The 27,880-nt window shown below is 52.8% G+C and overlaps 1 protein-coding gene across 1 annotated transcript in view; it reads left to right on the forward strand.

Annotated features, from left to right (window-relative positions):
• The window catches only part of LOC133356397 (protein kinase C delta type-like), a 53,677-nt gene that overhangs the window by 18,277 nt on the left and 7,520 nt on the right, over positions 1–27,880 (forward strand). The window contains exons 6-17 of the mRNA XM_061573904.1: positions 5,645–5,676; positions 7,242–7,327; positions 10,506–10,635; positions 13,168–13,280; positions 15,053–15,143; positions 18,005–18,225; positions 18,961–19,137; positions 21,244–21,335; positions 22,606–22,668; positions 24,253–24,391; positions 26,661–26,849; positions 27,597–27,725. Coding sequence (XP_061429888.1) covers positions 5,645–5,676; positions 7,242–7,327; positions 10,506–10,635; positions 13,168–13,280; positions 15,053–15,143; positions 18,005–18,225; positions 18,961–19,137; positions 21,244–21,335; positions 22,606–22,668; positions 24,253–24,391; positions 26,661–26,849; positions 27,597–27,725 — 1,462 coding nt within the window. The remainder of the gene's footprint in view (positions 1–5,644; positions 5,677–7,241; positions 7,328–10,505; positions 10,636–13,167; positions 13,281–15,052; positions 15,144–18,004; positions 18,226–18,960; positions 19,138–21,243; positions 21,336–22,605; positions 22,669–24,252; positions 24,392–26,660; positions 26,850–27,596; positions 27,726–27,880) is intronic.

Below are 27,880 nucleotides of genomic sequence, written 5' to 3' on the forward strand. Positions count from 1 at the left end.
GTAGGGTGAGTGTGTGGTAGGGGCTGGGTGAGTGTGTGGTAGGGGCTGGGTGAGTGTGTGGTAGGGGCAGGGTGAGAGTGTGGTAGGGGCAGGGTGAGTGTGTGGTAGGGGCTGGGTGAGTGTCTGGTAGGGGCAGGGTGAGTGTGGTAGGGGCAGGGTGAGTGTCTGGTAGGGGCAGGGTAAGTGTCTGGTAGGGGCAGGGTGAGTGTCTGGTAGGGGCTGGGTGAGTGTGTGGTAGGGGCAGGGTGAGTGTGTGGTAGGGGCAGGGTGAGTGTCTGGTAGGGGCAGGGTGAGCGTGTGGTAGGGGCTGGGTGAGTGTTGTAGGGGCAGGGTGAGTGTCTGGTAGGGGCAGGGTGAGTGTCTGGTAGGGGCAGGGTGAGTGTGTGGTAGGGGCAGGGTGAGTGTCTGGTAGGGGCTGGGTGAGAGTGTGGTAGGGGCAGGGTGAGTGTGTGGTAGGGGCAGGGTGAGTGTGTGGTAGGGGCAGGGTGAGTGTGTTGTAGGGGCAGGGTGAGTGTCTGGTAGGGGCAGGGTGAGTGTGTGGTAGGGGCAGGGTGAGTGTCTGGTAGGGGCTGGGTGAGAGTGTGGTAGGGGCAGGGTGAGTGTGTGGTAGGGGCAGGGTGAGTGTGTGGTAGGGGCTGGGTGAGAGTGTGGTAGGGGCAGGGTGAGTGTGTGGTAGGGGCTGGGTGAGAGTGTGGTAGGGGCAGGGTGAGTGTGTGGTAGGGGCAGGGTGAGTGTCTGGTAGGGGCAGGGTGAGTGTCTGGTAGGGGCAGGGTGAGTGTGTGGTAGGGTGAGTGTGTGGTAGGGGCAGGGTGAGTGTGTGGTAGGGGCAGGGTGAGTGTGTGGTAGGGGCTGGGTGAGTGTTGTAGGGGCAGGGTGAGTGTGTGGTAGGGGCAGGGTGAGTGTGTGGTAGGGGCAGGGTGAGTGTGGTAGGGGCTGGGTGAGTGTCTGGTAGGGGCAGGGTGAGTGTGGTAGGGGCAGGGTGAGTGTCTGGTAGGGGCAGGGTGAGTGTGTGGTAGGGGCAGGGTGAGTGTGTGGTAGGGGCTGGGTGAGTGTCTGGTAGGGGCAGGGTGAGTGTGGTAGGGGCTGGGTGAGTGTCTGGTAGGGGCAGGGTGAGTGTGTGGTAGGGGCATGGTGAGTGTGTGGTAGGGGCAGGGTGAGTGTGTGGTAGGGGCAGGGTGAGTGTGTGGTAGGGGCAGGGTGAGTGTGTGGTAGGGTGGGTGTGTGGTAGGGGCTGGGTGAGTGTGTGGTAGGGGCAGGGTGAGAGTGTGGTAGGGGCAGGGTGAGTGTGTGGTAGGGGCTGGGTGAGTATCTGGTAGGGGCAGGGTGAGTGTGGTAGGGGCAGGGTGAGTGTCTGGTAGGGGCAGGGTAAGTGTCTGGTAGGGGCAGGGTGAGTGTCTGGTAGGGGCTGGGTGAGTGTGTGGTAGGGGCAGGGTGAGTGTGTGGTAGGGGCAGGGTGAGTGTCTGGTAGGGGCTGGGTGAGTGTGTGGTAGGGGCAGGGTGAGTGTGTAGTAGGGGCTGGGTGAGAGTGTGGTAGGGGCTGGGTGAGTGTGTGGTAGGGGCTGGGTGAGTGTCTGGTAGGGGCAGGGTGAGTGTGTGGTAGGGGCTGGGTGAGAGTGTGGTAGGGGCAGGGTGAGTGTGTGGTAGGGGCAGGGTGAGTGTGTGGTAGGGGCAGGGTGAGTGTCTGGTAGGGGCAGGGTGAGTGTCTGGTAGGGGCAGGGTGAGTGTGTGGTAGGGGCAGGGTGAGTGTCTGGTAGGGGCTGGGTGAGAGTGTGGTAGGGGCAGGGTGAGTGTGTGGTAGGGGCAGGGTGAGTGTGTGGTAGTGGCAGGGTGAGTGTGTTGTAGGGGCAGGGTGAGTGTCTGGTAGGGGCAGGGTGAGTGTGTGGTAGGGGCAGGGTGAGTGTCTGGTAGGGGCTGGGTGAGAGTGTGGTAGGGGCAGGGTGAGTGTGTGGTAGGGGCAGGGTGAGTGTGTGGTAGGGGCTGGGTGAGAGTGTGGTAGGGGCAGGGTGAGTGTGTGGTAGGGGCTGGGTGAGAGTGTGGTAGGGGCAGGGTGAGTGTGTGGTAGGGGCAGGGTGAGTGTGTGGTAGGGGCAGGGTGAGTGTGTGGTAGGGGCTGGGTGAGTTTTGTAGGGGCAGGGTGAGTGTGTGGTAGGGGCAGGGTGAGTGTGTGGTAGGGGCAGGGTGAGTGTCTGGTAGGGGCTGGGTGAGTGTCTGGTAGGGCTGGGTGAGTGTTGTAGGGGCAGGCTGAGTGTGTGGTAGGGGCTGGGTGAGTGTGTGGTAGGGGCTGGGTGAGTGTGTGGTAGGGGCAGGGTGAGTGTCTGGTTGGGGCTGGGTGAGTGTGTGGTAGGGGCTGGGTGAGTGTCTGGTTGGGGCTGGGTGAGTGTGTGGTAGGGGCTGGGTGAGTGTGTGGTAGGGGGCAGGGTGAGTGTCTGGTAGGGGCAGGGTTAGTGTGTGGTAGGGGCAGGGTGAGTGTGTGGTAGGGGCTGGGTGAGTGTCTGGTTGGGGCTGGGTGAGTGTGTGGTAGGGGCAGGGTGAGTGTGTGGTAGGGGCAGGGTGAGTGTCTGGTAGGGGCTGGGTGAGTGTGTGGTAGGGGCAGGGTGAGTGTGTAGTAGGGGCTGGGTGAGAGTGTGGTAGGGGCTGGGTGAGTGTGTGGTAGGGGCTGGGTGAGTGTCTGGTAGGGGCAGGGTGAGTGTGTGGTAGGGGCTGGGTTAGAGTGTGGTAGGGGCAGGGTGAGTGTGTGGTAGGGGCAGGGTGAGTGTGTGGTAGGGGCAGGGTGAGTGTGTTGTAGGGGCAGGGTGAGTGTCTGGTAGGGGCAGGGTGAGTGTGTGGTAGGGGCAGGGTGAGTGTCTGGTAGGGGCTGGGTGAGAGTGTGGTAGGGGCAGGGTGAGTGTGTGGTAGGGGCAGGGTGAGTGTGTGGTAGGGGCTGGGTGAGAGTGTGGTAGGGGCAGGGTGAGTGTGTGGTAGGGGCTGGGTGAGAGTGTGGTAGGGGCAGGGTGAGTGTGTGGTAGGGGCAGGGTGAGTGTGTGGTAGGGGCAGGGTGAGTGTGTGGTAGGGGCTGGGTGAGTGTTGTAGGGGCAGGGTGAGTGTGTGGTAGGGGCAGGGTGAGTGTGTGGTAGGGGCAGGGTGAGTGTCTGGTAGGGGCTGGGTGAGTGTCTGGTAGGGGCTGGGTGAGTGTCTGGTAGGGCTGGGTGAGTGTTGTAGGGGCAGGGTGAGTGTGTGTTAGGGGCTGGGTGAGTGTGTGGTAGGGGCTGGGTGAGTGTCTGGTTGGGGCTGGGTGAGTGTGTGGTAGGGGCTGGGTGAGTGTGTGGTAGGGGCAGGGTGAGTGTCTGGTAGGGGCAGGGTTAGTGTGTGGTAGGGGCAGGGTGAGTGTGTGGTAGGGGCTGGGTGAGTGTCTGGTTGGGGCTGGGTGAGTGTGTGGTAGGGGCTGGGTGAGTGTCTGGTAGGGGCAGGGTGAGTGTGTGGTAGGGGCAGGGTGAGTGTGTGGTAGGGGCAGGGTGAGTGTCTGGTAGGGGCAGGGTTAGTGTGTGGATGTGCACAGAGAGTCGCAAACTGACAACTCAATGCATGCTCAGGTGCGCCTGTGGACGCACGCACGCCCCCCCAACTCCATCGATGCCCGTACGTACACAGAGGCATCCTTTGTTCTACGCAGGCGAGGTGCCCCCCCCCCCCCCATCGCGGAATGAGATCCGTAGTTGAATGTAAACAAGGGGCCAAAGTCTCGAGCAGCGTTCACCGGAGCGGGACGCGCATCGTCGACAGCGGACCGTGCGGCGGCAGCCCCATCGTTCAATGCGCCAGCCTTTATTTGAGGGGCCAATGTCGCCCTCGATGACGCGCGCGTGGTGCAGTGGGACGGGAACGATACGGGGCAGACGGCAGCGCAGGGCAATAGCAGTGAAAACGGAGACCCGTTATGGAAATTCAGCCGCGTGTAAAATACAGCGCAACCGTGCGGCAACGAATAGCGTGAGAGAAGTTAGTAGTAAATGAAAAAAACAGTAAAGGAAATAAACAGCAAACCAAAAAAATCTCTATAATAACGTTTTTTTTGGGTTAGATAGCGTAAATATAAATGTGTCGTTAAAGCCGCCACCACGTTAACAGAACATGCCAGTTCGTTACTAGTGTGTTGGAGAGCAAACCCACAACATTTCCAATCTGACAACAACATTACAACAGTAATGACACCTAGCATCATCAGGCGGACAGCCAGATGTATATTTATGCTATCTAGCCCCAACAAAAACCTCCATTATGATAAAGCCTCCTCCTACGTGTTAAACCAAAACATTCTCTGCCTTCTTACATTTTTTGATTTCACGGGAAAGCGAGTGTGGTTCTTCACGTTCTACAGATGTAGATGCCACTGGTTCTTCATGTTCTGCAGATGTAGATGCCACTGGTTCTTCATCTTCTGTAGATGCCACTGGTTCTTCACGTTCTGCAGATGCCACCATCACCATCTATCGAGCGGCAGTTGAACTTACGACTCTCTATCCGAACAGGCAACTGGACATACGTGCCGACTCCATCGCTTAGCCCACAGCCTCAAGGCGAAGGAAGATGAAATGTTACCCCCCCCCCTCCTTATGAGCACGCATTGGCATATATCAGCATGTATTAGCATGTATTAGCATGTGGCAACAAGAACACATTCACATATAATATTTACTTTGTGGTCATGGCGTTCACACAGGTGCACAAGCACTTGGAGACACGCACGTGCACGCATACTCGCGGCAGACACAACAGTTGCCGCTCGCTACTCAGTGCCACCACAGGGCTTGTGCCAGGCTAGGTGCACCTTGAGACCACGTCAAGTGTTGAATGCTAGCTGATAGCAGGTCACGGCAGAGACCCAGGTGCCGTTAGTTGACTGAGATGACTGCCAGATGCACCACCTGTGCCCCCCACTGTGCCAACTTGCCACGTTTTATCCGCCCGGCACTCCGCTCGTTGTTGTGAGCGTCGCTCCTCCGTCCTCCGTTGTTGTTGGAGGGCGACTGCCTCCAACTGCCCAGTAGTATCCTTCAAGAGCCTCCTCCACAGAGGTCGATCTTGACACCGTTGGTACCGGTCGTCGGCAAGTCCACTCAGCTCCACATCCTCCTGCACCACATCTTCTCGAGCCGTGCTGCATACCCCGACAGGGGCCGCGTACCCCTACGGGGCTGTGTACACTTTGCCGAGTTATTTCTGGTGACGCCTGCGTTTCCTTTGATGCCTTTTAAATTCACCCCAGGTCACCGTGGCCAAAGAGAATAATCAATCTGACCTTCAGTGAAAGCCGTACGGGACATGTTAATAACACCATGATAACGACAATCATTTCCAGCACCCCCCTCCTTTGCGTTATCTCTCAGTGGTTGCGCTAGGGATGGACTCGTCCCCACCACGGGAATGTGAAATTTCCACCGGCGCCTCAGGGCCGTAAAACGGGGAGATGATCCGTCAGTGCCTTCCAATGCTCGTTCGAGCAGCAGTTACACTCTGTTGTTTTAGTCCACTGCTGGATGAAAGCCTACTGACCCCCCGCCCACGTTGCCCAGTGGCCGCGATGTTGAGAGTGACGACTTTGTCCACCGCGTGTGGTCGGCCGGCTGACGCTTTCTGTTGTCGCCCTTCTCGCCCACCTTCCTCTGCAGGGGCCTCAACAAGCAAGGCTATCAGTGTCGCCGTGAGTCCCTCTCGTCTCTCTCACTCTCTCGTCTCTCTCGTCTCTCTCGTCTCTCTCGTCTCTTTCGTCTCTCTCACTCTCTCACTCTCTCGTCTCTCACTCTCTCGTCTCTCACTCTCTCACTCTCTCATCTCTCACTCTCTCGTCTCTCACTCTCTCACTCTCTCACTCTCACTCTCTCATCTCTCACTCTCTCGTCTCTCACTCTCTCGTCTCTCGTCGGAGTGAACATCCCGGCGTCACGGCACAATAAGATGCCTTCATGACAACCACCGAAACCGCCACCCTCCACCCACCTCTACTGCACTCACACAAACAGCACCCTCCTCCATACAGCGCGAGGTCCAATCGTGCTGTGTGAGAGAAAAGTTTGGCTGGCTGGCTGGAACTAACTATTCAAACACATTTTTTTATTTTATTTTACCAGATAAGGCTCACGAAGCTATAGAGCTCTTTTTAGAAGCGACCTGGCCAGGGTTATGATCATCATATGGGAATTTGTAGCAGCCAAATACTCTAAACGCGTATTTATAAATGTGGAGGGAAAAACCGGAGAACCCGGAGAAAAATCCACACGGCTACGGGGAGAGAGAGAGAGATACGCAAACTCCAGCTATCGTCAGGATGGGAATTGAACCCACGCACTTCTGCATATCAGGCGAGTTAGTTAATATCTCCTAGCCATCGTGGAGGGAGGGAGGGTCACATCCAAAGGACAGTGCCACGCTCTCGCGTGTTGCTCAAAATGAGCCAAGCAGACAATCCGCCTCCTCCCCCGTGTTTGGGCCTCTGTGTGAAACAACGACAAATGCCCACGTAGTTTTTTTGGGTGAACATTTTCAGTCGCATTTTAGGACGCATGCCCAGCCTCCGCATGCCCAAGCAGCTTCTGTTCGACCAGATAGAGGGAGGTTAAACCGGTGCGCTATGGGCTAGAGTAGAGATGGAGTGATGTGGTACAGGAGGATGTGGAGCTGAGTGGACTTGCCGATGACTGGTGCCAGCGGTGTCAAGATCGGCCTCTATGGAGGAGGCTCGTGAAGGACGCTATTGGGCAGTTGGAGGCAGTCGCCCACGGAGGGCAGAGGGGCGACGCTCAGAACAACGAGCGGAGCGCCGGGCAGCTTAAACGCAGCAGGTTGGCACAGTAGGGGGCACAACTGGTTTATCTGCCAATCATTCCAGTCAGTCAACCGATGGCACCTGGGTCTGTCCCGTGACCTGCCAGGGACGATCCTTCCACAATCCACATGGTTCGAGCTGCACTCCAAACCCGGCGACCCGAGTTCGATTTCCACTCGTGGTCAACACCAGTGAGGAACAATTGAACCAGTCCAGGGCCTCCCCTAGGTCGATTCGGCCTCCAACGTGTACCTGGTGCGTTGCAAACACCGTCACTGGGGAGGCAAAGGCGGCCGGGCGTGGTGCCGGCCACTCCACCACAACCCCCTTCTCGTGCGGCGCCGGCCTCCGTCGGCGCCGCTCGCGAACAGCACTTGCCCCAAGAGTCCGCGAAGGCTACGCCGTGGTGAGGGATCTTTGTCTTTGTGCGTGCACGTCCGCAGAGTGCAACGCGGTGATCCACAAGCGCTGCATCGACAAGGTCCTGGCGCAGTGCACGGGCAGCGCGACCGACAGCCGCGACACGGCGGTGAGAGAGCCCCTCCCGCCGCCGCTGACCCCCCCTCCTCTCGTCGACCCCTCCCCCCGCCGACCCCAGCTGCCCTCTGAAGCCGCGGGGGAGCCCCCACCCCTCCCCCTCCCCCACTTTGATGCGCTTTCTTTCGCTCGTATTTCGAAGAAGAAGAAATGAAACGGGACAAAATATGAAAGGGGGGGACCGCCCCCCCCTCCGCTCGTTCGCATCGCGCGGGGGGGCGGGGGGCGGGGGGCGGCTCTGATGCGCTGATGAGCATCCCTCGCCGGCCCGGCAGGGAACCGCACGGCCGCACCGGCATCGCGGCCGTGGCGCAGCCTCGAGGCAGCGCCACAGGTCTGCTGCGAGATGCAACCGGGGAAATAAACAAGAATATGAGAGACACAATGAGACAGAGACACAATGAGACAAGCGACACACTCAATGACACACGAGAGAGACACAATGTGACAGAGACACACACAAGGACACACAATCAGAGAGACACAATGAAACAGAGATACGCGTACACGCATCAAGCGACAGATCGGTAATATTTATGCGTGTTCCTGACATTCAGGTTCTTTCCCAGACAACTCGGCCCACTGCCCCCGTGTTGTATCCGGTTTCTCACACGGAGCTGTTCGTCTCAAATTGTTCACAATTGGTGCCGCAGCTGCGGCAGCTGCTGGTGACGCGAGTCCGAGATGGAAAACATTCCCACCGGGGAGCTCTTGCAACGAGCGGCGAATTAGCGGCGCGCGCCACGGGACGGAGTGGCGCTAACAGCGAGCGATCGCCCGGACACACCAATCACAAGAGATGTTAACTCCCTCGCCTGGTGTGCAGGAGGTCGCGGGTTCGATCCCGACCCTGACGATGCCTGCTCTATATTTGGAGTTTGCGTGCCTCTCTCCCGATGGTCGCGTGGATTTTTAATCCGGGTCCTCCGCTTTTTCTTTATATATTTAGAATCTAAGTGCTTTTAGAGTGTTTGGCTGCTATACATTTCTACATGATAAGCCACTTCATAATAGAGGCTTTTTGGGTTAGATCGCGTAAATATAAATGCGTCGTTAAACCCGACACCAATTAGTAAGGTTTGTCACGTAAAGAAAACGCGCCAAATTGTTACTAGATCAGCACACCGGTGTGTTGGAGGGTAAACCCACATCTCCAATTTTGGGTTTGCATTTTCCGAATGGAATTAGTTTTTTCATCTGAATTGTACTCAACCAGGAATCTGGACAGCAATCCTCCCCCCTCCATACCGCTGTGAAAACTTTTCGAAAAATGATTTGTGCGTTTGACCGGGTGAGACGTTTTTTGCACAATTGCGGCGGCACCGTGTACGTGACCACATGGAGCACAACGTGTTGGGCGTGCGTCGGTCCCAACACCCTGGACACAAAGCGAGAGACGCTCCACCTCAGTCATCGAGGGTGACATTTGTTACTCGCGAATGGCCACAGATGGTAATATCTAAACAGGACCCCCCCCCCCCCCCCCCCCCCCCACTTTATCAACGCGCATGCAACACCTCGTGCAGTGTACGCATTGCAAAGAGAACGATCGATCAGCGGGGCCAGGTCACACGACCTGGGGGGGGGGGGGGTCTGTCATCAAGACGAGTTTGTCCAGCCATCCGCCTCGGCTGAACAAATTGAGTACCACTTCATGGGCAGGTCATTGGCCTGCCCACGTTGTGGCAAGGCTGGCCCATGTCATGGAAATGTGGAGCTTCAAGCACTGGATCGAGGAAAAATGAAAGCTACGTAGCAGCTCAGTGGGGCCTTACACCTGCTTAAATAAAGAATCGAGTCGACTAGATCTGTTGAGCGTCAGTGTTTTTCACATTACCCCTGAATCGTGTCTCCTCTTCTCTCCAGATTTACCCAAACATTGACATTCCTCGCACTTCTCAGTGCGTTGCTTAATAGCAAGCGAGGCGTCGCACGCGATTTCACACCTCGCAAAATAACGGAGGCCGTCGCCGACGCGAGCCGATCGGTCCCAAGGAGAGGGCACACGGCGTCAGAGCGCATTCGAGTTCCTTGTTTTATTACCATGCACGGCGTCAGAGCGCGTCCCGGTTCCTTGTCTTATTACCATGCACGGCGTCAGAGCGCGTCCCGGTTCCTTGTCTTATTACCATGCACGGCGTCAGAGCGCGTCCCGGTTCCTTGTTTTATTACCATGCACGGCGTCAGAGCGCGTCCGAGTTCCTTGTTTTATTACCATGCACGGCGTCAGAGCGCGTCCGAGTTCCTTGTTTTATTACCATGCCGTCTGTGCGGTTACGCAGACGCGGCACCGTGCAATCGGTGTCTTGTTCGGCGGCGGCGTCATCATCTGGACGTCTTGTAAATAAATATTCCGATTTTGATTGCAATGCCTCCTTGTATCTCCACCAGGAGGAGCTGAAAACAACTAAACTCCTTTAAAAGTTTTATTTTAAAACAACGGTTTTATTAACAACTTCGTTTAATTCACGGTCGAGAAGTACGTCAATGGCGCCTGAGACACGCGGCGCCTGCTTCTTGGGCGAGCCGATTCCACAGTTTAGGGACCACGGCGTTATTGACCGACACAAATATATATAAATAATAAGGCGTCCATACAAAATGTTAATTGCTTTAAATTAGCGATTTAATTGATTCATTGATGCCGATTTGATACAGGCATGCATTGTCACCGGATCTGGGTACGTGTGCAAAATGTGGAATTGATTGGACAACGGGAAGTGGACGAAATTTTGATGACAAAATTTTACCACGACAAACAGAGGAATCAAGTTAAGTAAAATCGTTGAAAAACAGCCTTTATTCCTGTCGTTTGTCATTCACGAATGAAAATAAGCAAAAGCCCCGGAAGGATCAATAACTCCATCAATTAATTAATCGATTAATTGCCTCTGTCTCATTGTGTGTCTCATTGTACCTCTCTCATTATGTCTCTCTTTCAGTATATCTCATTGTGTATCTCTGTCTTGTTGTATGTGACTCTTTGAGTGTCCCTCTGTCTCCTTGTGTGTCTTATCGTGTGTGTCTGTCTCATTGAGTGTCTCTCTGCTTTGTTGTACGTGTGTCTCATTGTGTTTCTCTCTCATTGCGTGTCTCTGTCTCGTGTATGTCTCTCCGTCATGTTTTGTGTCTCATTGTTTATGTCTTTGCCCTTCTCGCTGTGCGAGCAGCTTCAGAAGGAGCGCTTTAAGATCGACATGCCACACAGGTTCCGCACCAACAACTACAAGAGCCCCACGTTCTGCGACCACTGTGGGACTCTGCTCTGGGGCCTGGTGAAGCAGGGACTGAAGTGCGATGGTAAATTCCCCAGGCCCATCAGCGTAGCCTCAATCCCCAGTGTAGCCTCAACTCCAGTGTAGCCTCAACCCTCTCAACCCCCTCAACTCCCTCAACCCCCTCAACTCCAGTGTAGCCTCAACCCCCTCAACCCCCTCAACCCCAGTGTAGCCTCAACCCCCTCAACCCCCTCAACCCCCTCAACCCCCTCAACCCCAGTGTAGCCTCAACCCTCTCAACCCCCTCAACCCCCTCAATCCCCTCAACCCCCTCAACCCTCTCAACCCTCTCAACCCCCTCAACCCCCTCAACCCCCTCAACCCCCTCAACCCCAGTGTAGCCTCAACCCCCTCAACCCCCTCAACCTCCTCAACCCCCTCAACCCCAGTGTAGCCTCAACCCTCTCAACCCCCTCAACCCCCTCAACCCCCTCAACTCCAGTGTAGCCTCAACCCCCTCAACCCCCTCAACCCCCTCAACTCCAGTGTAGCCTCAACTCCATTAACCCCCTCAACCCCCTCAACTCCAGTGTAGCCTCAACCCCCTCAACCCCCTCAACCCCCTCAACCCCAGTGTAGCCTCAACCCTCTCAACCCCCTCAACCCCCTCAACCCCCTCAACCCCCAGTGTAGCCTCAACCCCCTCAACCCCCTCAACCCCCTCAACCCCCTCAACCCCAGTGTAGCCTCAACCCCCTCAACCCCCTCAACCTCCTCAACCCCCTCAACTCCAGTGTAGCCTCAACCCCCTCAACCCCAGTGTAGCCTCAACCCCCTCAACCCCCTCAACCGCCTCAACTCCAGTGTAGCCTCAACCCCCTCAACTCCAGTGTAGCCTCAACCCTCTCAACCCCCTCAACCCCCTCAACCCCCAGGGTAGCCTCAACCCCCTCAACCCCCTCAACCCCCTCAACCCCCTCAACCCCAGTGTAGCCTCAACCCTCTCAACCCCCTCAACCCCCTCAACCCCCTCAACCCCCTCAACCCCAGTGTAGCCTCAATCCCCTCAACCCCCTCAACCTCCTCAACCCCCTCAACCCCAGTGTAGCCTCAATCCCCTCAACCCCCTCAACCTCCTCAACCCCCTCAACTCCAGTGTAGCCTCAACCCCCTCAACTCCAGTGTAGCCTCAACCCCCTCAACCCCCTCAACCCCCTCAACCCCCTCAACCCCCTCAACTCCAGTGTAGCCTCAACCCCCTCAACCCCCTCAACCCCCTCAACTCCAGTGTAGCCTCAACCCCCTCAACCCCCTCAACCCCCTCAACCCCCTCAACTCCAGTGTAGCCTCAACCCCCTCAACTCCAGTGTAGCCTCAACCCTCTCAACCCCCTCAACCCCCTCAACCCCCAGGGTAGCCTCAACCCCCTCAACCCCCTCAACCCCCTCAACCCCAGTGCAGCCTCAACACCCTCAACTCCAGTGTAGCCTCAACCCCCTCAACCCCCTCAACCCCCTCAACCCCCTCAACTCCAGTGTAGCCTCAACCCCCTCAACTCCAGTGTAGCCTCAACCCCCTCAACTCCAGTGTAGCCTCAACCCCCTCAACCCCCTCAACCCCCTCAACCCCCTCAACCCCCTCAACCCCCTCAACTCCAGTGTAGCCTCAACCCCCTCAACTCCAGTGTAGCCTCAACCCTCTCAACCCCCTCAACCCCCTCAACCCCCTCAACTCCAGTGTAGCCTCAACCCCCTCAACTCCAGTGTAGCCTCAACCCCCTCAACTCCAGTGTAGCCTCAACCCCCTCAACTCCAGTGTAGCCTCAACCCCCTCAACTCCAGTGTAGCCTCAACCCCCTCAACCCCCTCAACTCCAGTGTAGCCTCAACTCCATTAACCCCCTCAACCCCAGTGTAGCCTCAACCCCCTCAACCCCCTCAACCCCAGTGTAGCCTCAACCCCCTCAACCCCCTCAACCCCCTCATCCCCCTCAACCCCCAGTGTAGCCTCAACCCCCTCAACCCCCTCATCCCCCTCAACCCCAGTGTAGCCTCAACCCCCTCAACCCCCTCAACCCCCAGTGTAGCCTCAACCCCCTCACCCCCCTCAACCCCCTCATCCCCCTCAACCCCCAGTGTAGCCTCAACCCACAGTGTAGCCTCAACCCCCTCAACTCCAGTGTAGCCTCAATCCCCTCAACTCCAGTGTAGCCTCAACCCCCTCAACCCCCTCAACTCCAGTGTAGCCTCAACCCCCTCAACCCCCTCAACTCCAGTGTAGCCTCAACCCCCTCAACCCCCTCAACTCCAGTGTAGCCTCAACCCCCTCAACTCCAGTGTAGCCTCAACCCCCTCAACTCCAGTGTAGCCTCAACCCCCTCAACCCCCTCAACTCCAGTGTAGCCTCAACCCCCTCATCTCCAGTGTAGCCTCAACCCCCTCAACTCCAGTGTAGCCTCAACCCCCTCAACCCCCAGTGTAGCCTCAATCCCCATCGTGGGCGCGCCCTCCTCCCCATGCCCCCCCCCTTCAGTGCCACATGAATGTTCACCACTCCCCCTTCCTCGTGCTTCCCCTCAGTGTGCCCCCTCCTTGTGCCCCCCCTCCCTACTCCAGCGTGCGAGATGAACGTTCACCACCGCTGCAAGGGGAAGGTTGCCAACCTGTGCGGCGTCAACCAGAAGCTGATGGCCGAGGCACTGGCGCACATCGACACGACCCAGCAGATGGTGAGCGCCGCACTGGCCGTCGGGAACTTCCCTGCGAGCCGTGACGCGCCGCAGGGAGACGGCGCCGCTCAGAATGGACCCTCGCCGCCCATGAACCGCCACGGCCGTTGTTGGCTTGTAAAGGCGCTCGCTCTGCTAAATGCTAGCTTTCGATTTAAAGCTTTCGTGACTGCGGGGATTCATCTTCTTGGCATATTTCGTTGCATATTTCGTTGCTTTCTCTTAGTACCTTTCACGCGACGGTTTATGGTATAGTGTATAGCATATTATATAATAATAAATAGTATTAAAGTGTAATGTTTAATACAATGTATAAGGTAATATATAGTATCGTAATTTTATAGTGAATATATAGCAGTGTGCTATACAGTTGAGTGGGTAGAATAAAACATAGTGTAATATGACAAGGTATAGTCAATAAGCATATTAGTTGCTGCGGCGCCATATTATTAACATTCCTTCCCTTTATTAATTCTGACCTTACTCCCTCCCTTTGATGCTGCTAATCCTGCATAATGCATGGGCATAATGACTTTAAACCCCTCGCCAAACCTCCTACGCATTTCACAAGTAGTGCTAATCGCATATCTGCATTTTCCATAAATATGCTAAATTCATCTTAATATGCAAATTATTTTGTCAAGACGCTCTTCGCCCCTCCATCCCAGCATAAATAGTCGCTCCAAGCCTGGAGCGTGCATTCAGACTCTGTGTACTTGACGGACCTGTTCTCCACCTGAGGACGGCTGCTTGCGTTGTGGCCAAAACGTCGTGAGAATTATTTTGTTATGTTTTATTTTTATTATTTTATTACTTCCCTTCTACGTGACTTTACCGAAAAAACCAAGAAGATGCTAGCTTTGTTAAGATGGTAGCTTTGTTAAGATGATAGCTTTGTTAAGATGCTAGCTTTGTTAAGATGCTAGCTTTGTTAAGATGCTAGCTTTGTTAATATGGTATCTTTGTTAAGATTGTATCTTTGTTAAGATGTTACCTTTGTTAAGATGGTATCTTTGTGAAGGTGCCAGCTCTGTTAAGGCACTAGATGTGCGACTGTTGCCCTTGTCCACCGCACAAACCCCGCTGTGATTTCGCCGAGAGCCCCTGGCCAGAAGCCTCTCCCAGCACCTGGGCCACATTCGCTCCATGGCCCAACCTCGGGTTAAGGGCACGGAGGCCGCTCGTTACCATTCAGTCTCACGGCACTGGCGCGAAAGGCTCCGACGGTGCAGCGCAGTCCGTTCTCCTGCAATGCTGCATGGTGTTTTTAGAATGCGGATTGGATACAGCACAGCGAATGTAATCTGGGAACGCATTTTTTTTCATTACGCGGGTGTGCGAATTGGATATAATGTGATCGAGTCAACGGAACTACGTCACGCGAGTCCAAATAAGCGGTTGTAACGGCTGCCTTGGTGTAGTATCACACAAGGCATTGGGATACTTCTGGATGCTTCTAGATGCTACCCACGTCCCTCAGTCTTTGTTCAGCCTGTCTTACGCATTTCGCGTGTCATCGCGGAACGTGCTTTACCCTCATATTATATATTATTTATTACAACGCGATTTTTCCGGCATGCGGTGTTCTTCTGGAACGCAACGACTACCGCAACGTTACGGGAGAACAGACTGTAACAACAATAACAGCGGTAGTAGTAGTAGCGAGTAGGTGGTCATCCTCTTGCGATGGAGTCGTTGTTTGGGAGGGATCTGGGTGCCCACCACACTGCCACGCCAGCGCTGAGTGCCCCAAGCCGCTGTCTACTCCACAGATAAAGACACAGAAGGGAGCTCTGGCCGAGTTCCAGAATTTTGAGAACATGATCCCCAACTTGCAGAAGGCCATCCAAGCGCAGGAGCAAGGTACGTTGTCGACTGCCCCGCCCATGCCGGTCTTCCCGCGCTTCTTTACCCGCGATGTGGCTCATCATCGCGTGGAAATTTAGAGCAGCCAAGAACTCTGAACGCGCAATGCGTGTAAATGTTGAGGGATAAGACGGAGGACCCAGAGAAAATTCCACGCGACCACAGGGGAAACATGCAAACTCCTATATACAGCAGGCGTCAGACTCGGGATCAAAGCCACAACCTCCTGTATACCAGGCGAGGTAGTTAACATATTGCCAAACGTGACGCATCTTCCGTTCATAGCCCTGCAGAACCAGTGGAGAAAATTCCACATTCCTCGGGTGGAGGGCGAGTATATCCGTAGGACAACCCCTGTTGTGCTTCTCCACAAATAAGTATGTGATGTATCCATCCCGGAGGGAGGGGAGGGATGATGGGCTGAGTGGAGGGTGGGTGGAGGGTGGGTTGGTGAGTAGGTGGAGGGTGGGTGGGTGAGTGGGTGGGTTAGTGGTGTGATGACCACGCACGCACACATGGCCTACATCCGGCGTATGCACAGGAATCCAGGAAGGAATCCAGCCAGCAAACCTCTTTAGAAACACAGTCGACTCTCGATTATCCTCGCTCACGACGCGGAAGACTGCAGCAGATTATTAAAAATCGCGGATAATCCAAAAATATAAATTTTCCGCGGATCTCTATGCCAAAAACCACTAATATACAGTGAGGGAAAAAAGTATTTGATCCCCTGCTGATTTTGTACGTTTGTCCACTGACAAAGAAATGATCAGTCTAAAATTTTAATGGTAGTTTTATTTGAACAGTGAGAGACAGAATAACAACAAAAACATCTAGAAAACCCATGTCAAAAATATTATAAATTGATTTGCATTTTAATGAGGGAAATAAGTATTTGACTCCCTTTCAATCAGAAAGATTTCTGGCTCCCATGTGTCTTTTATACAAGTAACGAGCTGATATTAGGAGCACACTTTTATAGAAAGTGCTCCTAATCTCAGCTTTTACCTGTATAAAAGGCACCTGTTCACAGAAGCAATCAATCAATCAGCAGGGGATCAAATACCTTGTTCCCTCACTGTAGGTATACATTCTGTTTAAGCTAAGAAAATGTAGTTTATTACTGCGTGTGCTCAATCTTAATAACACTTTCCTGCTCCCGCGCATATGACTCGGCCCACTAAGTGGATGACAGCAGAGCCAGACCAATCAACTTCAATCAAACTCCGCCACCTACTGTGAGTAAAGATATGGCAACTACTGTACTGTAGGATTAACTGGAGCAACATTTCCAAGAACAACGATGTGTAACTGTTTTTATATTATTAATTCTCAGTGGACCCTCCCCCTCCAGATGTTCTTTTTGGACAATTTTTGGAAACCTGTTGATCAACTTTTTACCTCCACATCTGGAGGGGGAGGGTCCACTGAGAATTAATAATATAAAAAAGTTACACATCGTTGTTCTTCGCCAAGCAGCTTGGTGAGAAGGTGACAACAGTTGGTGCGATTATTCGCAAATGGAAGAAACACAATAGACCTGTCAATCTCCCTCGGCCTGGGGAGTTGCAATGATCATGAGAACGGTGAGGAATCAGCCCAGAACTACACGGGAGGATCTTGTCAATGATCTCAAGGCAGCTGGGACCATGGTCACCAAGAAAACAGTTGGTAACACACTACGCCGTGAAGGACTGAAATCCTGCAGCGCCTGCAAGGTCCTCCTGCTCAAGAAAGCACATATACATGCCCGTCTGCAGTTTGCCAATGAACATCTGAATGATTCAGAGGACAACTGGGTGAAAGTGTTGTGGTCAGATGAGACCAAAATGGAGCTCTTTGGCATCAACTCAACTCGCCTTGTTTGGAGGAGGAGGAATGCTGCCTATGACCCCAAGAACACCATCCCCACCGTCAAACATGGAGGTGGAAACATTATGCTTTGGGGGTGTTTTCTGCTAAGGGGACAGGACAACTTCACCGCATCAAAGGGACGATGGACGGGGCCATGTACCGTCAAATCTTGGGTGAGAACCTCCTTCCCTCAGCCAGGGCATTGAAAATTGGTCGTGGATGGGTATTCCAGCATGACAATGACCCAAAACACACGGCCAAGGCAACAAAAGATAGGCTCAAGAAGAAGCACATTAAGGTCCTGGAGTGGCCTAGCCAGTATCCAGACCTTAATCCCATAGAAAATATGTGGAGGGAGCTGAAGGTTCGAGTTGCAAAACGTCAGCCTCGAAACCTTAATGACTTGGAGAAGATCTGCAAAGAGGAGTGGGACAAAATCCCTCCTGAGATGTGTGCAAACCTGGTGGCCAACTACAAGAAACGTCTGACCTCTGTGATTCCCAACAAGGTTTTTGCCAACAAGTGCTAAGTCATGTTTTGCAGAGGGACCAAATACTTATTTCCCTCATTAAAATGCAAATCAATTTATAACAATTTTGACATGCGTTTTTCTGTATTTTGTTGTTGTTATTCTGTCGCTCACTGTTCAAATAAACCTACTATTAAAATTATAGACTGATCATTTCTTTGTCAGTGGGCAAACGTACAAAATCAGCAGGGGATCAAATAATTTTTTCCCTCACTGTATATTAGTATATACTGAAGCAGTAGTATCCCAGTAATATCTACTACTACACACGCTACATACAATACAGTCGGTAGTATATAATGACTCTACAGTAGTATCTACCAACTCTATTGTATGTAGGGTACAAGATGCGATTGAGAGTTCAGGGCGGCGAGTGTGCCGGTTCCGGTAGAGGTCGGCGAAACCACCAAACACCACCACCGCCACCACCGCGTGCGCTCACGAGCTCCCCCGCTCCCGCTTTGTTTGCCGGCAGCCAGAGAAGACGGTGGTGGCGACGACTCTTCGTACAACATCACCTGCCCCAAGAGCCCCGACGAGTCGCCGACGAGCCCCGTCCCTCCCACCTCGCCCGGTCTGCTCTCCCCCACGCAGCCCGGACGTGCCTCCTCGGGCCAGGCTCCTCCCAAGCCCATCAAGCTAGGCCTCAGCGACTTCATCTTCCACAAAGTGCTCGGGAAGGGCAGCTTTGGAAAGGTGATGGCTTGTCTCTCTGCTGAGTTCTGTCTGGTTCTGAGTTCTGTCTGGTTGTCTCTGAGTTCGATCTGGTCCTGTGGTCTATCTGGTTGTTTCTGAGTTCTATCTAGTTGTCTATGGGTTCTATCTGGTTGTCTATGGGTTCTATCTGGTTGTTTCTGAGTTCTATCTGGTTGCCTCTGTGGTCTATCTGGTTGTCTATGGGTTCTATTTGGTTGTCTATGGGTTCTATCTGGTTGTTTCTGAGTTCTATCTGGTTGCCTCTGTGGTCTATCTGGTTGTCTATGGGTTCTATCTGGTTGTTTCTGAGTTCTATCTGGTTGCCTCTGTGGTCTATCTGGTTGTCTATGGGTTCTATCTGGTTGTCTCTTGAATTATATCTGGTTGTCTCTGAGTTTGATCTGGTTGTCTCTGCTAAGATAGAAATTGTTGTCTCCGAGTTATATCTGGTTGTCTTTGCTGAGTTCTGTCTGGTTGACTGCTGAGTTCTATATGGTTGTCTCTGCCGAGTTTTATTTGGTTCTGACTTATATCTGGTTATCTTTGAGTTCTATCTGCTTGTTTTTGCTCTGAGTTATATCTGTTTAATCTAAAAAAAATTGCTTTTGTGATGTTGGTGACAGACGTCGTGATTGCAAAACGTGTTCATCTGGCTCTCTGGAGCCCTTTCTCGCGTTAGATCGTTATCCACTGCCGCTCTGGTCTCTTCACGCATCCACCGCCGCCGCCACGCAGGTCTTCTTGGCCGAACTGAAATCTCGCCCAAGGAACTTCTTTGCCATCAAGGCCCTGAAGAAGGACGTGGTGATCATGTCGGACGACGTGGAGTGCACCCTCGTCGAGAAGCGCATCCTCTCCCTCGCCTGGGACCACCCCTACCTGGCACATCTCTACTGCACCTTCCAGACCAAGGTGAGGGAGCCTCCTCACCGCCGCCGTCGTCACAGCCTCACCACCGTGACAGCCTCACCACCATCACAGCCTCACCGCCATCACAGCCTCACCACCATCACAGCCTCACCACCGTGACAGCCTCACCACCATCACAGCCTCACCACCATCACAGCCTCACCACCGTGACAGCCTCACCACCATCACAGCCTCACCACCATCACAGCCTCACCACCATCACAGCCTCACCACCGTGACAGCCTCACCGCCATCACAGCCTCACCACCATCACAGCCTCACCACCATCACAGCCTCACCACCATCACAGCCTCACCACCGTGACAGCCTCACCGCCATCACAGCCTCACCACCATCACAGCCTCACCACCGTGACAGCCTCACCACCATCACAGCCTCACCACCATCACAGCCTCACCACCATCACAGCCTCACCACCGTGACAGCCTCACCACCATCACAGCCTCACCACCATCACAGCCTCACCACCGTGACAGCCTCACCACCATCACAGCCTCACCACCATCACAGCCTCACCACCATCACAGCCTCACCACCATCACAGCCTCACCACCGTGACAGCCTCACCACCATCACAGCCTCACCGCCATCACAGCCTCACCACCATCACAGCCTCACCACCATCACAGCCTCACCACCATCACAGCCTCACCACCATCACAGCCTCACCACCATCACAGCCTCACCACCATCGCAGCCTCACCACCATCGCAGCCTCACCACCATCACAGCCTCACCACCATCATAGCCTCACCACCATCACAGCCTCACCACCATCACAGCCTCACCACCATCACAGCCTCACCACCATCACAGCCTCACCACCATCACAGCCTCACCACCGTCACAGCCTCACCACCGTCACAGCCTCACCACCGTCACAGCCTCACCACCATCACAGCCTCACCACCATCACAGCCTCACCACCGTCACAGCCTCACCACCGTCACAGCCTCACCACCGTCACAGCCTCACCACCATCACAGCCTCACCACCGTCACAGCCTCACCACTGTGACAGCCTCACCACCGTCACAGCCTCACCACCATCACAGCCTCACCACCATAACAGCCTCACCGCCATCACAGCCTCACCACCATCACAGCCTCACCACTGTGACAGCCTCACCACCATCACAGCCTCACCACCGTCACAACCTCACCACTGTGACAGCCTCACCACCATCACAGCCTCACCACCATCACAGCCTCACCACCATCACAGCCTCACCACCGTCACAGCCTCACCACCATCACAGCCTCACCACCATCACAGCCTCACCACCATCACAGCCTCACCACCGTCACAGCCTCACCACCGTCACAGCCTCACCACCGTCACAGCCTCACCACCGTCACAGCCTCACCACCGTCACAGCCTCACCACCGTCACAGCCTCACCACCATCACAGCCTCACCACCATCACAGCCTCACCACCATCACAGCCTCACCACTGTGACAGCCTCACCACCATCACAGCCTCACCACTGTGATGATAATCTATGCATTGTCTTGGAAACTGATTGTTTGCATGTTTTGCCACAGGTATGTATGGTTAATGCAGACTTGATGCCTTGCAATCGGTATCTATTTGGTGTTTTTACATCTTAACACCTCCTGTTTTATGGCCAGAAAGGGTAAAACCTATTCTTATGTTTCATCATTTTTGATACTGGCAAACGGTGCCATGAAGAAGGTTGCTGTCTCTGGTGTAGGCCAATCAAAGACAATGCTTGTATTATTATATTTATCAGAGCATGTTTGTTGGTACGCCTTGCCACAATGTACGTGTGTGGTGGTTAATGCAGACTTTTGATGCCTTGCTAAAAGGTGTGTGTGTCTATGTAGCGTTTTAGCATCTTAATACAAGTCCTGTTGTTTTATTGCCAGAAAGAAAGAAAAAAGGAGTAAAAACTGCCCCATTATTATTTTTCATGATGTTACGAGCCACCCCTCCGAGGCCACGCAGCCTGATCGCCCCCTTGCTCTGCGGCGCTGCGGCGCTATCTCTCTGTCTCTCTCTCTGTCTCTCTCTTTGTCTCTGACTCTTTGTCTGTCTCTGTCTCTCTGTCTCTGTCGTTGTTGCAGGAGCACCTCATGTTTGTGATGGAGTATCTGAACGGGGGCGACCTCATGTTTCACATCCAGGTCAAGGGTCGCTTCGAGATCGACCGAGCAACGTGCGTACACACACACACAAAATCAGAGTATTTATTTACACTGCAGGAGGAATCTTCTGATGAGCTATAAAGCTCTTTTTCACAGATGTCCAGTCGGTGCACGTGGCAAGAGCATTACAAATACAAACAGGAGAAAAAGTACGATAGTAGTGCAAAGTACAAGAAAGGTAAAAAAATCACCAACACACATACAAATACAACTATATCATCCCCATCCTACCAGACAAATCCCACTGAGCTATTAACTTATTATTCAAAAGCGACCTGGCTATCACAAATTATCGCTCACACTCACAGCGCTCTGCCACCCTGCGGTCACTCCTCCCTCACCCCCCTCCCGCTCGCATCCCTTACCCTCCAACTTAATCCCGTTAACCCGACTTACGCTCGCAAACTCCGTCCGTGTGCCTGATGGGGCTGGTTGTTTTTGTCGCAATTACTGGCAGGAAATGTCACGGTACTCGAATTGTAAATGTTGTCGTGGGTTTACTCTCCAGCACACAACCGGTGTGTGCTGAACTAGTATACTGCACTATACACTACGCTATACACTACACTGATTGTAAATGTTGTAGTGGATTTACTCTGCCGCACACAACCGGTGTAGTACTGTACTAGTATACTACACTATACACTACACTATACACTACACTACACTATACACTACACTACACACTACACTATACACTACACTATACACTACCGTATAAACTACGCTATATACTACACTGATTGTAAATGTTGTCGTGGGTTTACTCTGCCGCACACAACCGGTGTGTGCTGAACTAGTATGCTACACTATACACTACACTATACACTACACTGATTGTAAATGTTGTCGTGGGTTTACTCTGCCGCACACAACCGGTGTGTGCTGAACTAGTACACTACACTATACACTACACTATACACTACACTATACACTACACTACAGTATACACTACACTACACACTAGTACTGAACTAGTAAACTAATTGGCACGTTATGTTTATGTGACAAACCCTTACTGATTGGTTGTGTCGGGTGGTGGCAAGTTTAACGACACATTTATATTCACGCAATCTAACCCAACAAAAAAACCTCTGCTACGCTCATTCTCAAACGCATTCTATAATTCACCTATTCAAATGCGTTCCCCCTATTTTACACCCATTGCCCCCTCTTCACACCCCACACACTCAGCTCACTCAGCCCGCTCAACTTTGCTGTCATCATCGCAGTCGTTCTGCCGTTCATACGCCCCCCCCCCCCCCCCCGATCTCATTGCAGGTTCTATGCAGCCGAGATTGTGAGCGGACTCCAGTTCCTGCATGAACGGGGGATCATTTACAGGTAAGGGAGGGGGGGAACCCTCACGCACGGCCCAGCTGCATGGCGAGCGGCCCGCAAGTGGGAAGGTTGCGAGTTCAAATCCTGGTCTGCTGCTTCGCAGCGGATGAGGCTGTGACGATATTAACTACCTCGCCTGGTACGCAAGAGGTCATGGGTTCGATCCAGAATCTGACCCCTACTGTATATTTGGAGTTTGCGTGTCTTTCTCCCCGTGGTCGTGTGAATTCTTTACTCCGGGTCCTCTGGTTTTTCTCTTCACATTTAGAATCATGCATTGAGATTACAGTGGTCGCTCAGTTGACGATATAAATTGGTACCACGAACACCGTCGTTAATGAAAATTATCGTTAATCGAATGTGGGAAATGCACGTTAAAGGTTTAATGTGTTCCAAGACGATCGGAAGTTGACCTCTTTAACCCTAATAATATTTAAACACACATTTTTTATAAATTAACATTATAAGAACATGTTAAGTATTCAAAAGAGTTGTTTCCGTAAGTAACACACATCAAACATTAAAAAGCGAGCAGCCAGTTGCTCTAAAAACGCTCACAAAAGGGTGGGTCGCTGATTGGCTGAGGTCTGCCGAGTCCACTTAGGGAGCGTTCCGATTGGTCGAAATTGGTAGCCGCGTGACATCGTAAGACATACCATTTATCGAAAATGTATCGTTAATAGAAACAATGAGACCCCTATGGGAGGCGAATCGTTTCCCGAAATATCATTAATCGATGGGACCGTGAACTGAGGGACCAATGCATTTAGATTAATTTGTTGCTTTTAAATGTCCACGCGATAAGCCACTTTGTTGAGCTGTTATTTGTGGCCAGGTTGCTTCTGAAAAATAAGTTAATAGCTCAGTGCGCTTTATCTGGTAGGGTGGGGATGGTTTAGTTTAATTTGTATGTGTTTGGGTGATTTGTTTATCTTTCTTGTACTTTGCACTACTATAATGTTTTTGTACTGATTGTTGTTGTAACATTTTTTCCTGTCGCTACTGGAAAATCTGTGAAAAAACGTTGTATAGCTCATTGGATTGCTCCAGTATAAACAAATATTCTGATTCAGACATTGGCAAGCCTTTGTATGTCCATTGTTGATGTAGGTATGTTGAACTTCTTTCACACCGTACATAGCCAACCATGTTAACCAGAGGTGCGGGAGAATGACAACAGACTCAACACAAAAAGCAGTTATAAAGAAATTCGTTTTCAATCTAGGTGATTTAAAGGTGCATAGCTCCAGTGGCTTCCTAGCATCGGAAGGAAGGGCATTCCAGACGACTACAGAAGCACAGGTGAAAGCACCGCGTGATGCCGTTACCCCTGTCTTTATTCAATGGTCAGCCAAAAGCCGCGGCTGCTGCTACGAGGATGACCGGAATGTCACGTGACCATGGTTGATTCACGGTGCCGCGGTCCAACTTGGCCAAATTAGAAAAATTAACGCGCAAACGACTCGACTGGGAGTATCGCACACAGCACCCGCCCCCCCGCACTGCGAAAACTTTCCAAGACCCTGGCGAGACTCACGGAGGTACGAACACCCCCCCCCCCACCACCCCCATCTCGTTCTGCCCCAGGGACCTGAAGCTGGACAACGTCCTCTTGGACAAGGACGGCCACGTCAAGATTGCTGACTTCGGCATGTGCAAGGAGAACATCGTGGGCGATGTTCGCGCCGGCACCTTCTGCGGCACCCCGGACTACATCGCCCCAGAGGTGAGGCAAAGATGTGCAGGGTAGTGAACATGACAAGGGGTTTTCGTGGGGTCAGTGGAGAGGGGTGGAAACAGGTGCAGGGTACTGTACGAGGGAAGGTTCTACAAGGAAAGTAGAAGATAGTGGAGTCTGTTGGAAGAATCTACCAGGTGAAAGTGCTGAAAGTTACCGGGGTGTGGCTGAGCAGGTATATAAGGGGGAGCGAGGCCGGCCATCGGGGCGCTGGCCCAGGGACTGAAGGACGACTGCAGGTAGACGACATCGGGGCTGACTGTTGGATATCTACATGGTGGAAACCATCAAGAAAGACTGTCTGAGATCTACATGGTGGAAACCATCAAGAAGGACTATCCGAAATCTACATGGTGGAAACCATCAAGAAGGACTGTTCGAGAACTACATGGTGGAAACCATCAAGAAGGACTGTTCGAGATCTACATGGTGGAAACCATCAAGAAGGACTGTTCGAGAACTACATGGTGGAAACCATCAAGAAGTACTGTTCGAGAACTACATGGTGGAAACCATCAAGAAGGTCTATTCGAGATCTACATGGTGGAAACCATCAAGAAGGACTGTTCGAGAACTACATGGTGGAAACCATCAAGAAGGTCTGTTCGAGATCTACATGGTGGAAACCATCAAGAAGGACTGTTCGAGATCTAAATGGTGGAAACCGCCATGAAAGACTGTCTGAGATCTACATGGTGGAAACCATAAAGAAGGACTGCTCGAGATCTGCATGGTGGAAACCATCAATAAGGACTGTCTGAGATATACATGGTGGAAACCATCAAGAAGGACTGTTCAAGATCTACATGGTGGAAATCATCAAGAAGGACTGTCTGAGATCTGCATGGTGGAAACCATCAAGAAGTACTGTTCGAGATCTCCATGGTGGAAACAATCAAGAAGTACTGTTCGAGATCTCCATGGTGGAAACCATCAAGAAAGACTGTCCGAGATCTACATGGTGGAAAGCATCAAGAAGGACTGCTCAAGATCTACATGGTGGAAACCATCAAGAAGGACTGTCTGAGATCTACATGGTGGAAACCATCAATAAGAACTGTCTGAGATCTACATGGTGGAAAATATCAAGAAGGATTGTTTGAGATCTACATGGTGGAAATCATCAAGAAGGACTATTCAAGATGAATCTAGTGAGAACCACCGGGGCTGCAGATAATCATAGCCTTGTGAATGTATTAGTTGTAATCTCGCCTTGTAAATACGTTACTGTAAAATAAATAACCTAAAAAATGGAACCTGCGAAGGAGCTTCTTTACAAATGTGCAAACCCCAATTCCCACTGGGCTGTGGGGGTGGCCAGGAGATGGTAGCACAGCAAGTAGGTTATCCCCCCCCCCCTATTTTTATTTTACCAAGTAAGGCCCCACTGAGCTGCTACATAGTTCTTTTTCAGAAGTGACCTGGCTATCACAAATGGCAGCTCAATGAAGTGGCTTATCACGTGCAAATTTACAGCAGCCAATCGCTCTAAATGCCTGATGACGATTCGCAATGTGGAGGGGAAAAAACGGAGGACCCGGAAAAAAATCCACGCAACCACGGGGATGACATGCAAACTCCAAATATACAGGTGCCAGGGTCGGATCAAACCCACGACCTCCTGCATACATACCAGGTGAGGTAAAGCCAGCAGTGTAGGCCTCTGAGTGCTATCACTGCATGTGAGTGGGACCTCCTGGCATGCCGGTTTCTTACCCGGGATTTGGCCAAAACACCCCAATGCAACACCCTCCTGAAAACGTGTCTTAAGACTCACTGAGGGTCTATGGCATAACGAAAGAAAATTTCTCTGCAGACATTTTTCATTTTTACAAAGAGCAAAAGATTACTAGTGAGATGTTGAATTGTATGGAGGAGTGGGTGATTGGGTGGGTGAGCGAGAAGGTGAGTGGATGGGTGTGTGAGTGAGCGAATGGTTGAACGAGCAAGCGAGTGAGCAGGTGAGGGAGCGAGTGAGTGAACGGGTGTGTGTGGCTGAATGAGCGAGCGGTTGAATGAGCAGGTGAGCAAGCGGGTGAACGGGTGAGTGAGTGGGTGAACGGGTGTGTGTTGGTGAGTGAGCGGTTGAACGAGCAGGGGAGAGAGTGAGCAGGCGGGTAAGTGAGCGGGTGAACGTGTGTGTGTGTGTAAGATAGTGTCTGGTTGAACGAGCGAGTGAGCGAGTGAACACAACCCAGCATCTCAGCCAGTGCAAGCGCAGCGCTCTGTCCCCCTGACTGCCTGGGCCACCTTGCAGATCGTGATTGGACAGAAGTACAACTGCTCCGTGGACTGGTGGTCGTTTGGGGTCCTCCTCTACGAGATGCTCATCGGGCAGAGTCCATTCCGTGGTGACGACGAGGAGGAGCTGTTCGAGAGCATCCGCACCAGCGTGCCCTACTACCCGCGCTGGATCACCAAGGACTCGCGCGACATCCTGCCCCTGGTGAGTGAGTGGTGGTGCTCCCCCCCCCCCCAACAGGTGAGCGAGACTCTCACGTGGAGGGGGAAAATCACCGGGCGACAGGGCGGTAACACTCAGCAAGAAGCACCTGGGTTCGACTCCCGGCTTGGGCGCCCGTGTGTGCGGAGTTTGTGCGTTCTACCTTTGGTCCACATGGGTTTCCTCCCAAGGTTCTCCGGTTTCCTGCCATAGTTCTCGTTTGTTTTCACACAATGTAACTGACGTGAGCCAAATGTCCCGATGTGAATCAATGACACCGCAACCTGATTTTGAAACCTGCCAACCGTCGCCCCCTTGCTGCGAAAACTTTTCAGGACACTCCTGAAAGAACAGCCTTGAGAGGCGCTGAGGCTTCATGTTTCGAGAAGAAGAATTTCAATAATTATAATACAATATGACCAATAATTGTGGTTAATGATTGTGTTATCATGGAGAGCGGTGGCACAATGGATAGCATTGCGCTGCGCTATGAACCTGGTGACACGACTTCAATTCCCAGTGACAAATAACTGAACTATTCCTGAGCCTCCACTAGGTCGACTCGGCCTCAAATGAGTATCTGGTGCGGTCTGTAAACATCTACACTAGGGAGACAAAGGCGGCCGGGCGTGGTGCTGGCCACCAAATCCTTCGAGCGCCATGGCCGGCCCACATCGGTGCCGCTTATGAAAAGCACTTGCCCCGACAGTCCGTTGAGGCTACAAGGGGAATGTTTGTCTTTGTTCTCAGCTTCTGGAGCGAGAACCCACCAAGAGACTCGGCGTCACCGGGGAGATCCGGCAGCATCCGTTCTTCCGCACCATCAACTGGGAAGCGCTGGAGAAGCGGGAGCTGGAGCCGCCCTTCAAGCCCCGTGTGGTGAGCAGTCGCAGCGCGACCTGGCGAGATCAATCGTAGAGTGATGTGGTGGGGAGATTGTTGGTAGAGTGACGTGGTGGGGAAATCGTTAGTAGAGTGACGCAGTGAGGAGATTGTTGGTAGAGTGACGTGGTGAGGAGATTGTTAGTAGAGTG

This window comes from Lethenteron reissneri, chromosome 54 (genome assembly GCF_015708825.2).
Source record: "Lethenteron reissneri isolate LAM-NWPU_2019-01 chromosome 54, ASM1570882v1, whole genome shotgun sequence".
Classification (NCBI taxonomy): Eukaryota; Metazoa; Chordata; class Hyperoartia; order Petromyzontiformes; family Petromyzontidae; genus Lethenteron; species Lethenteron reissneri.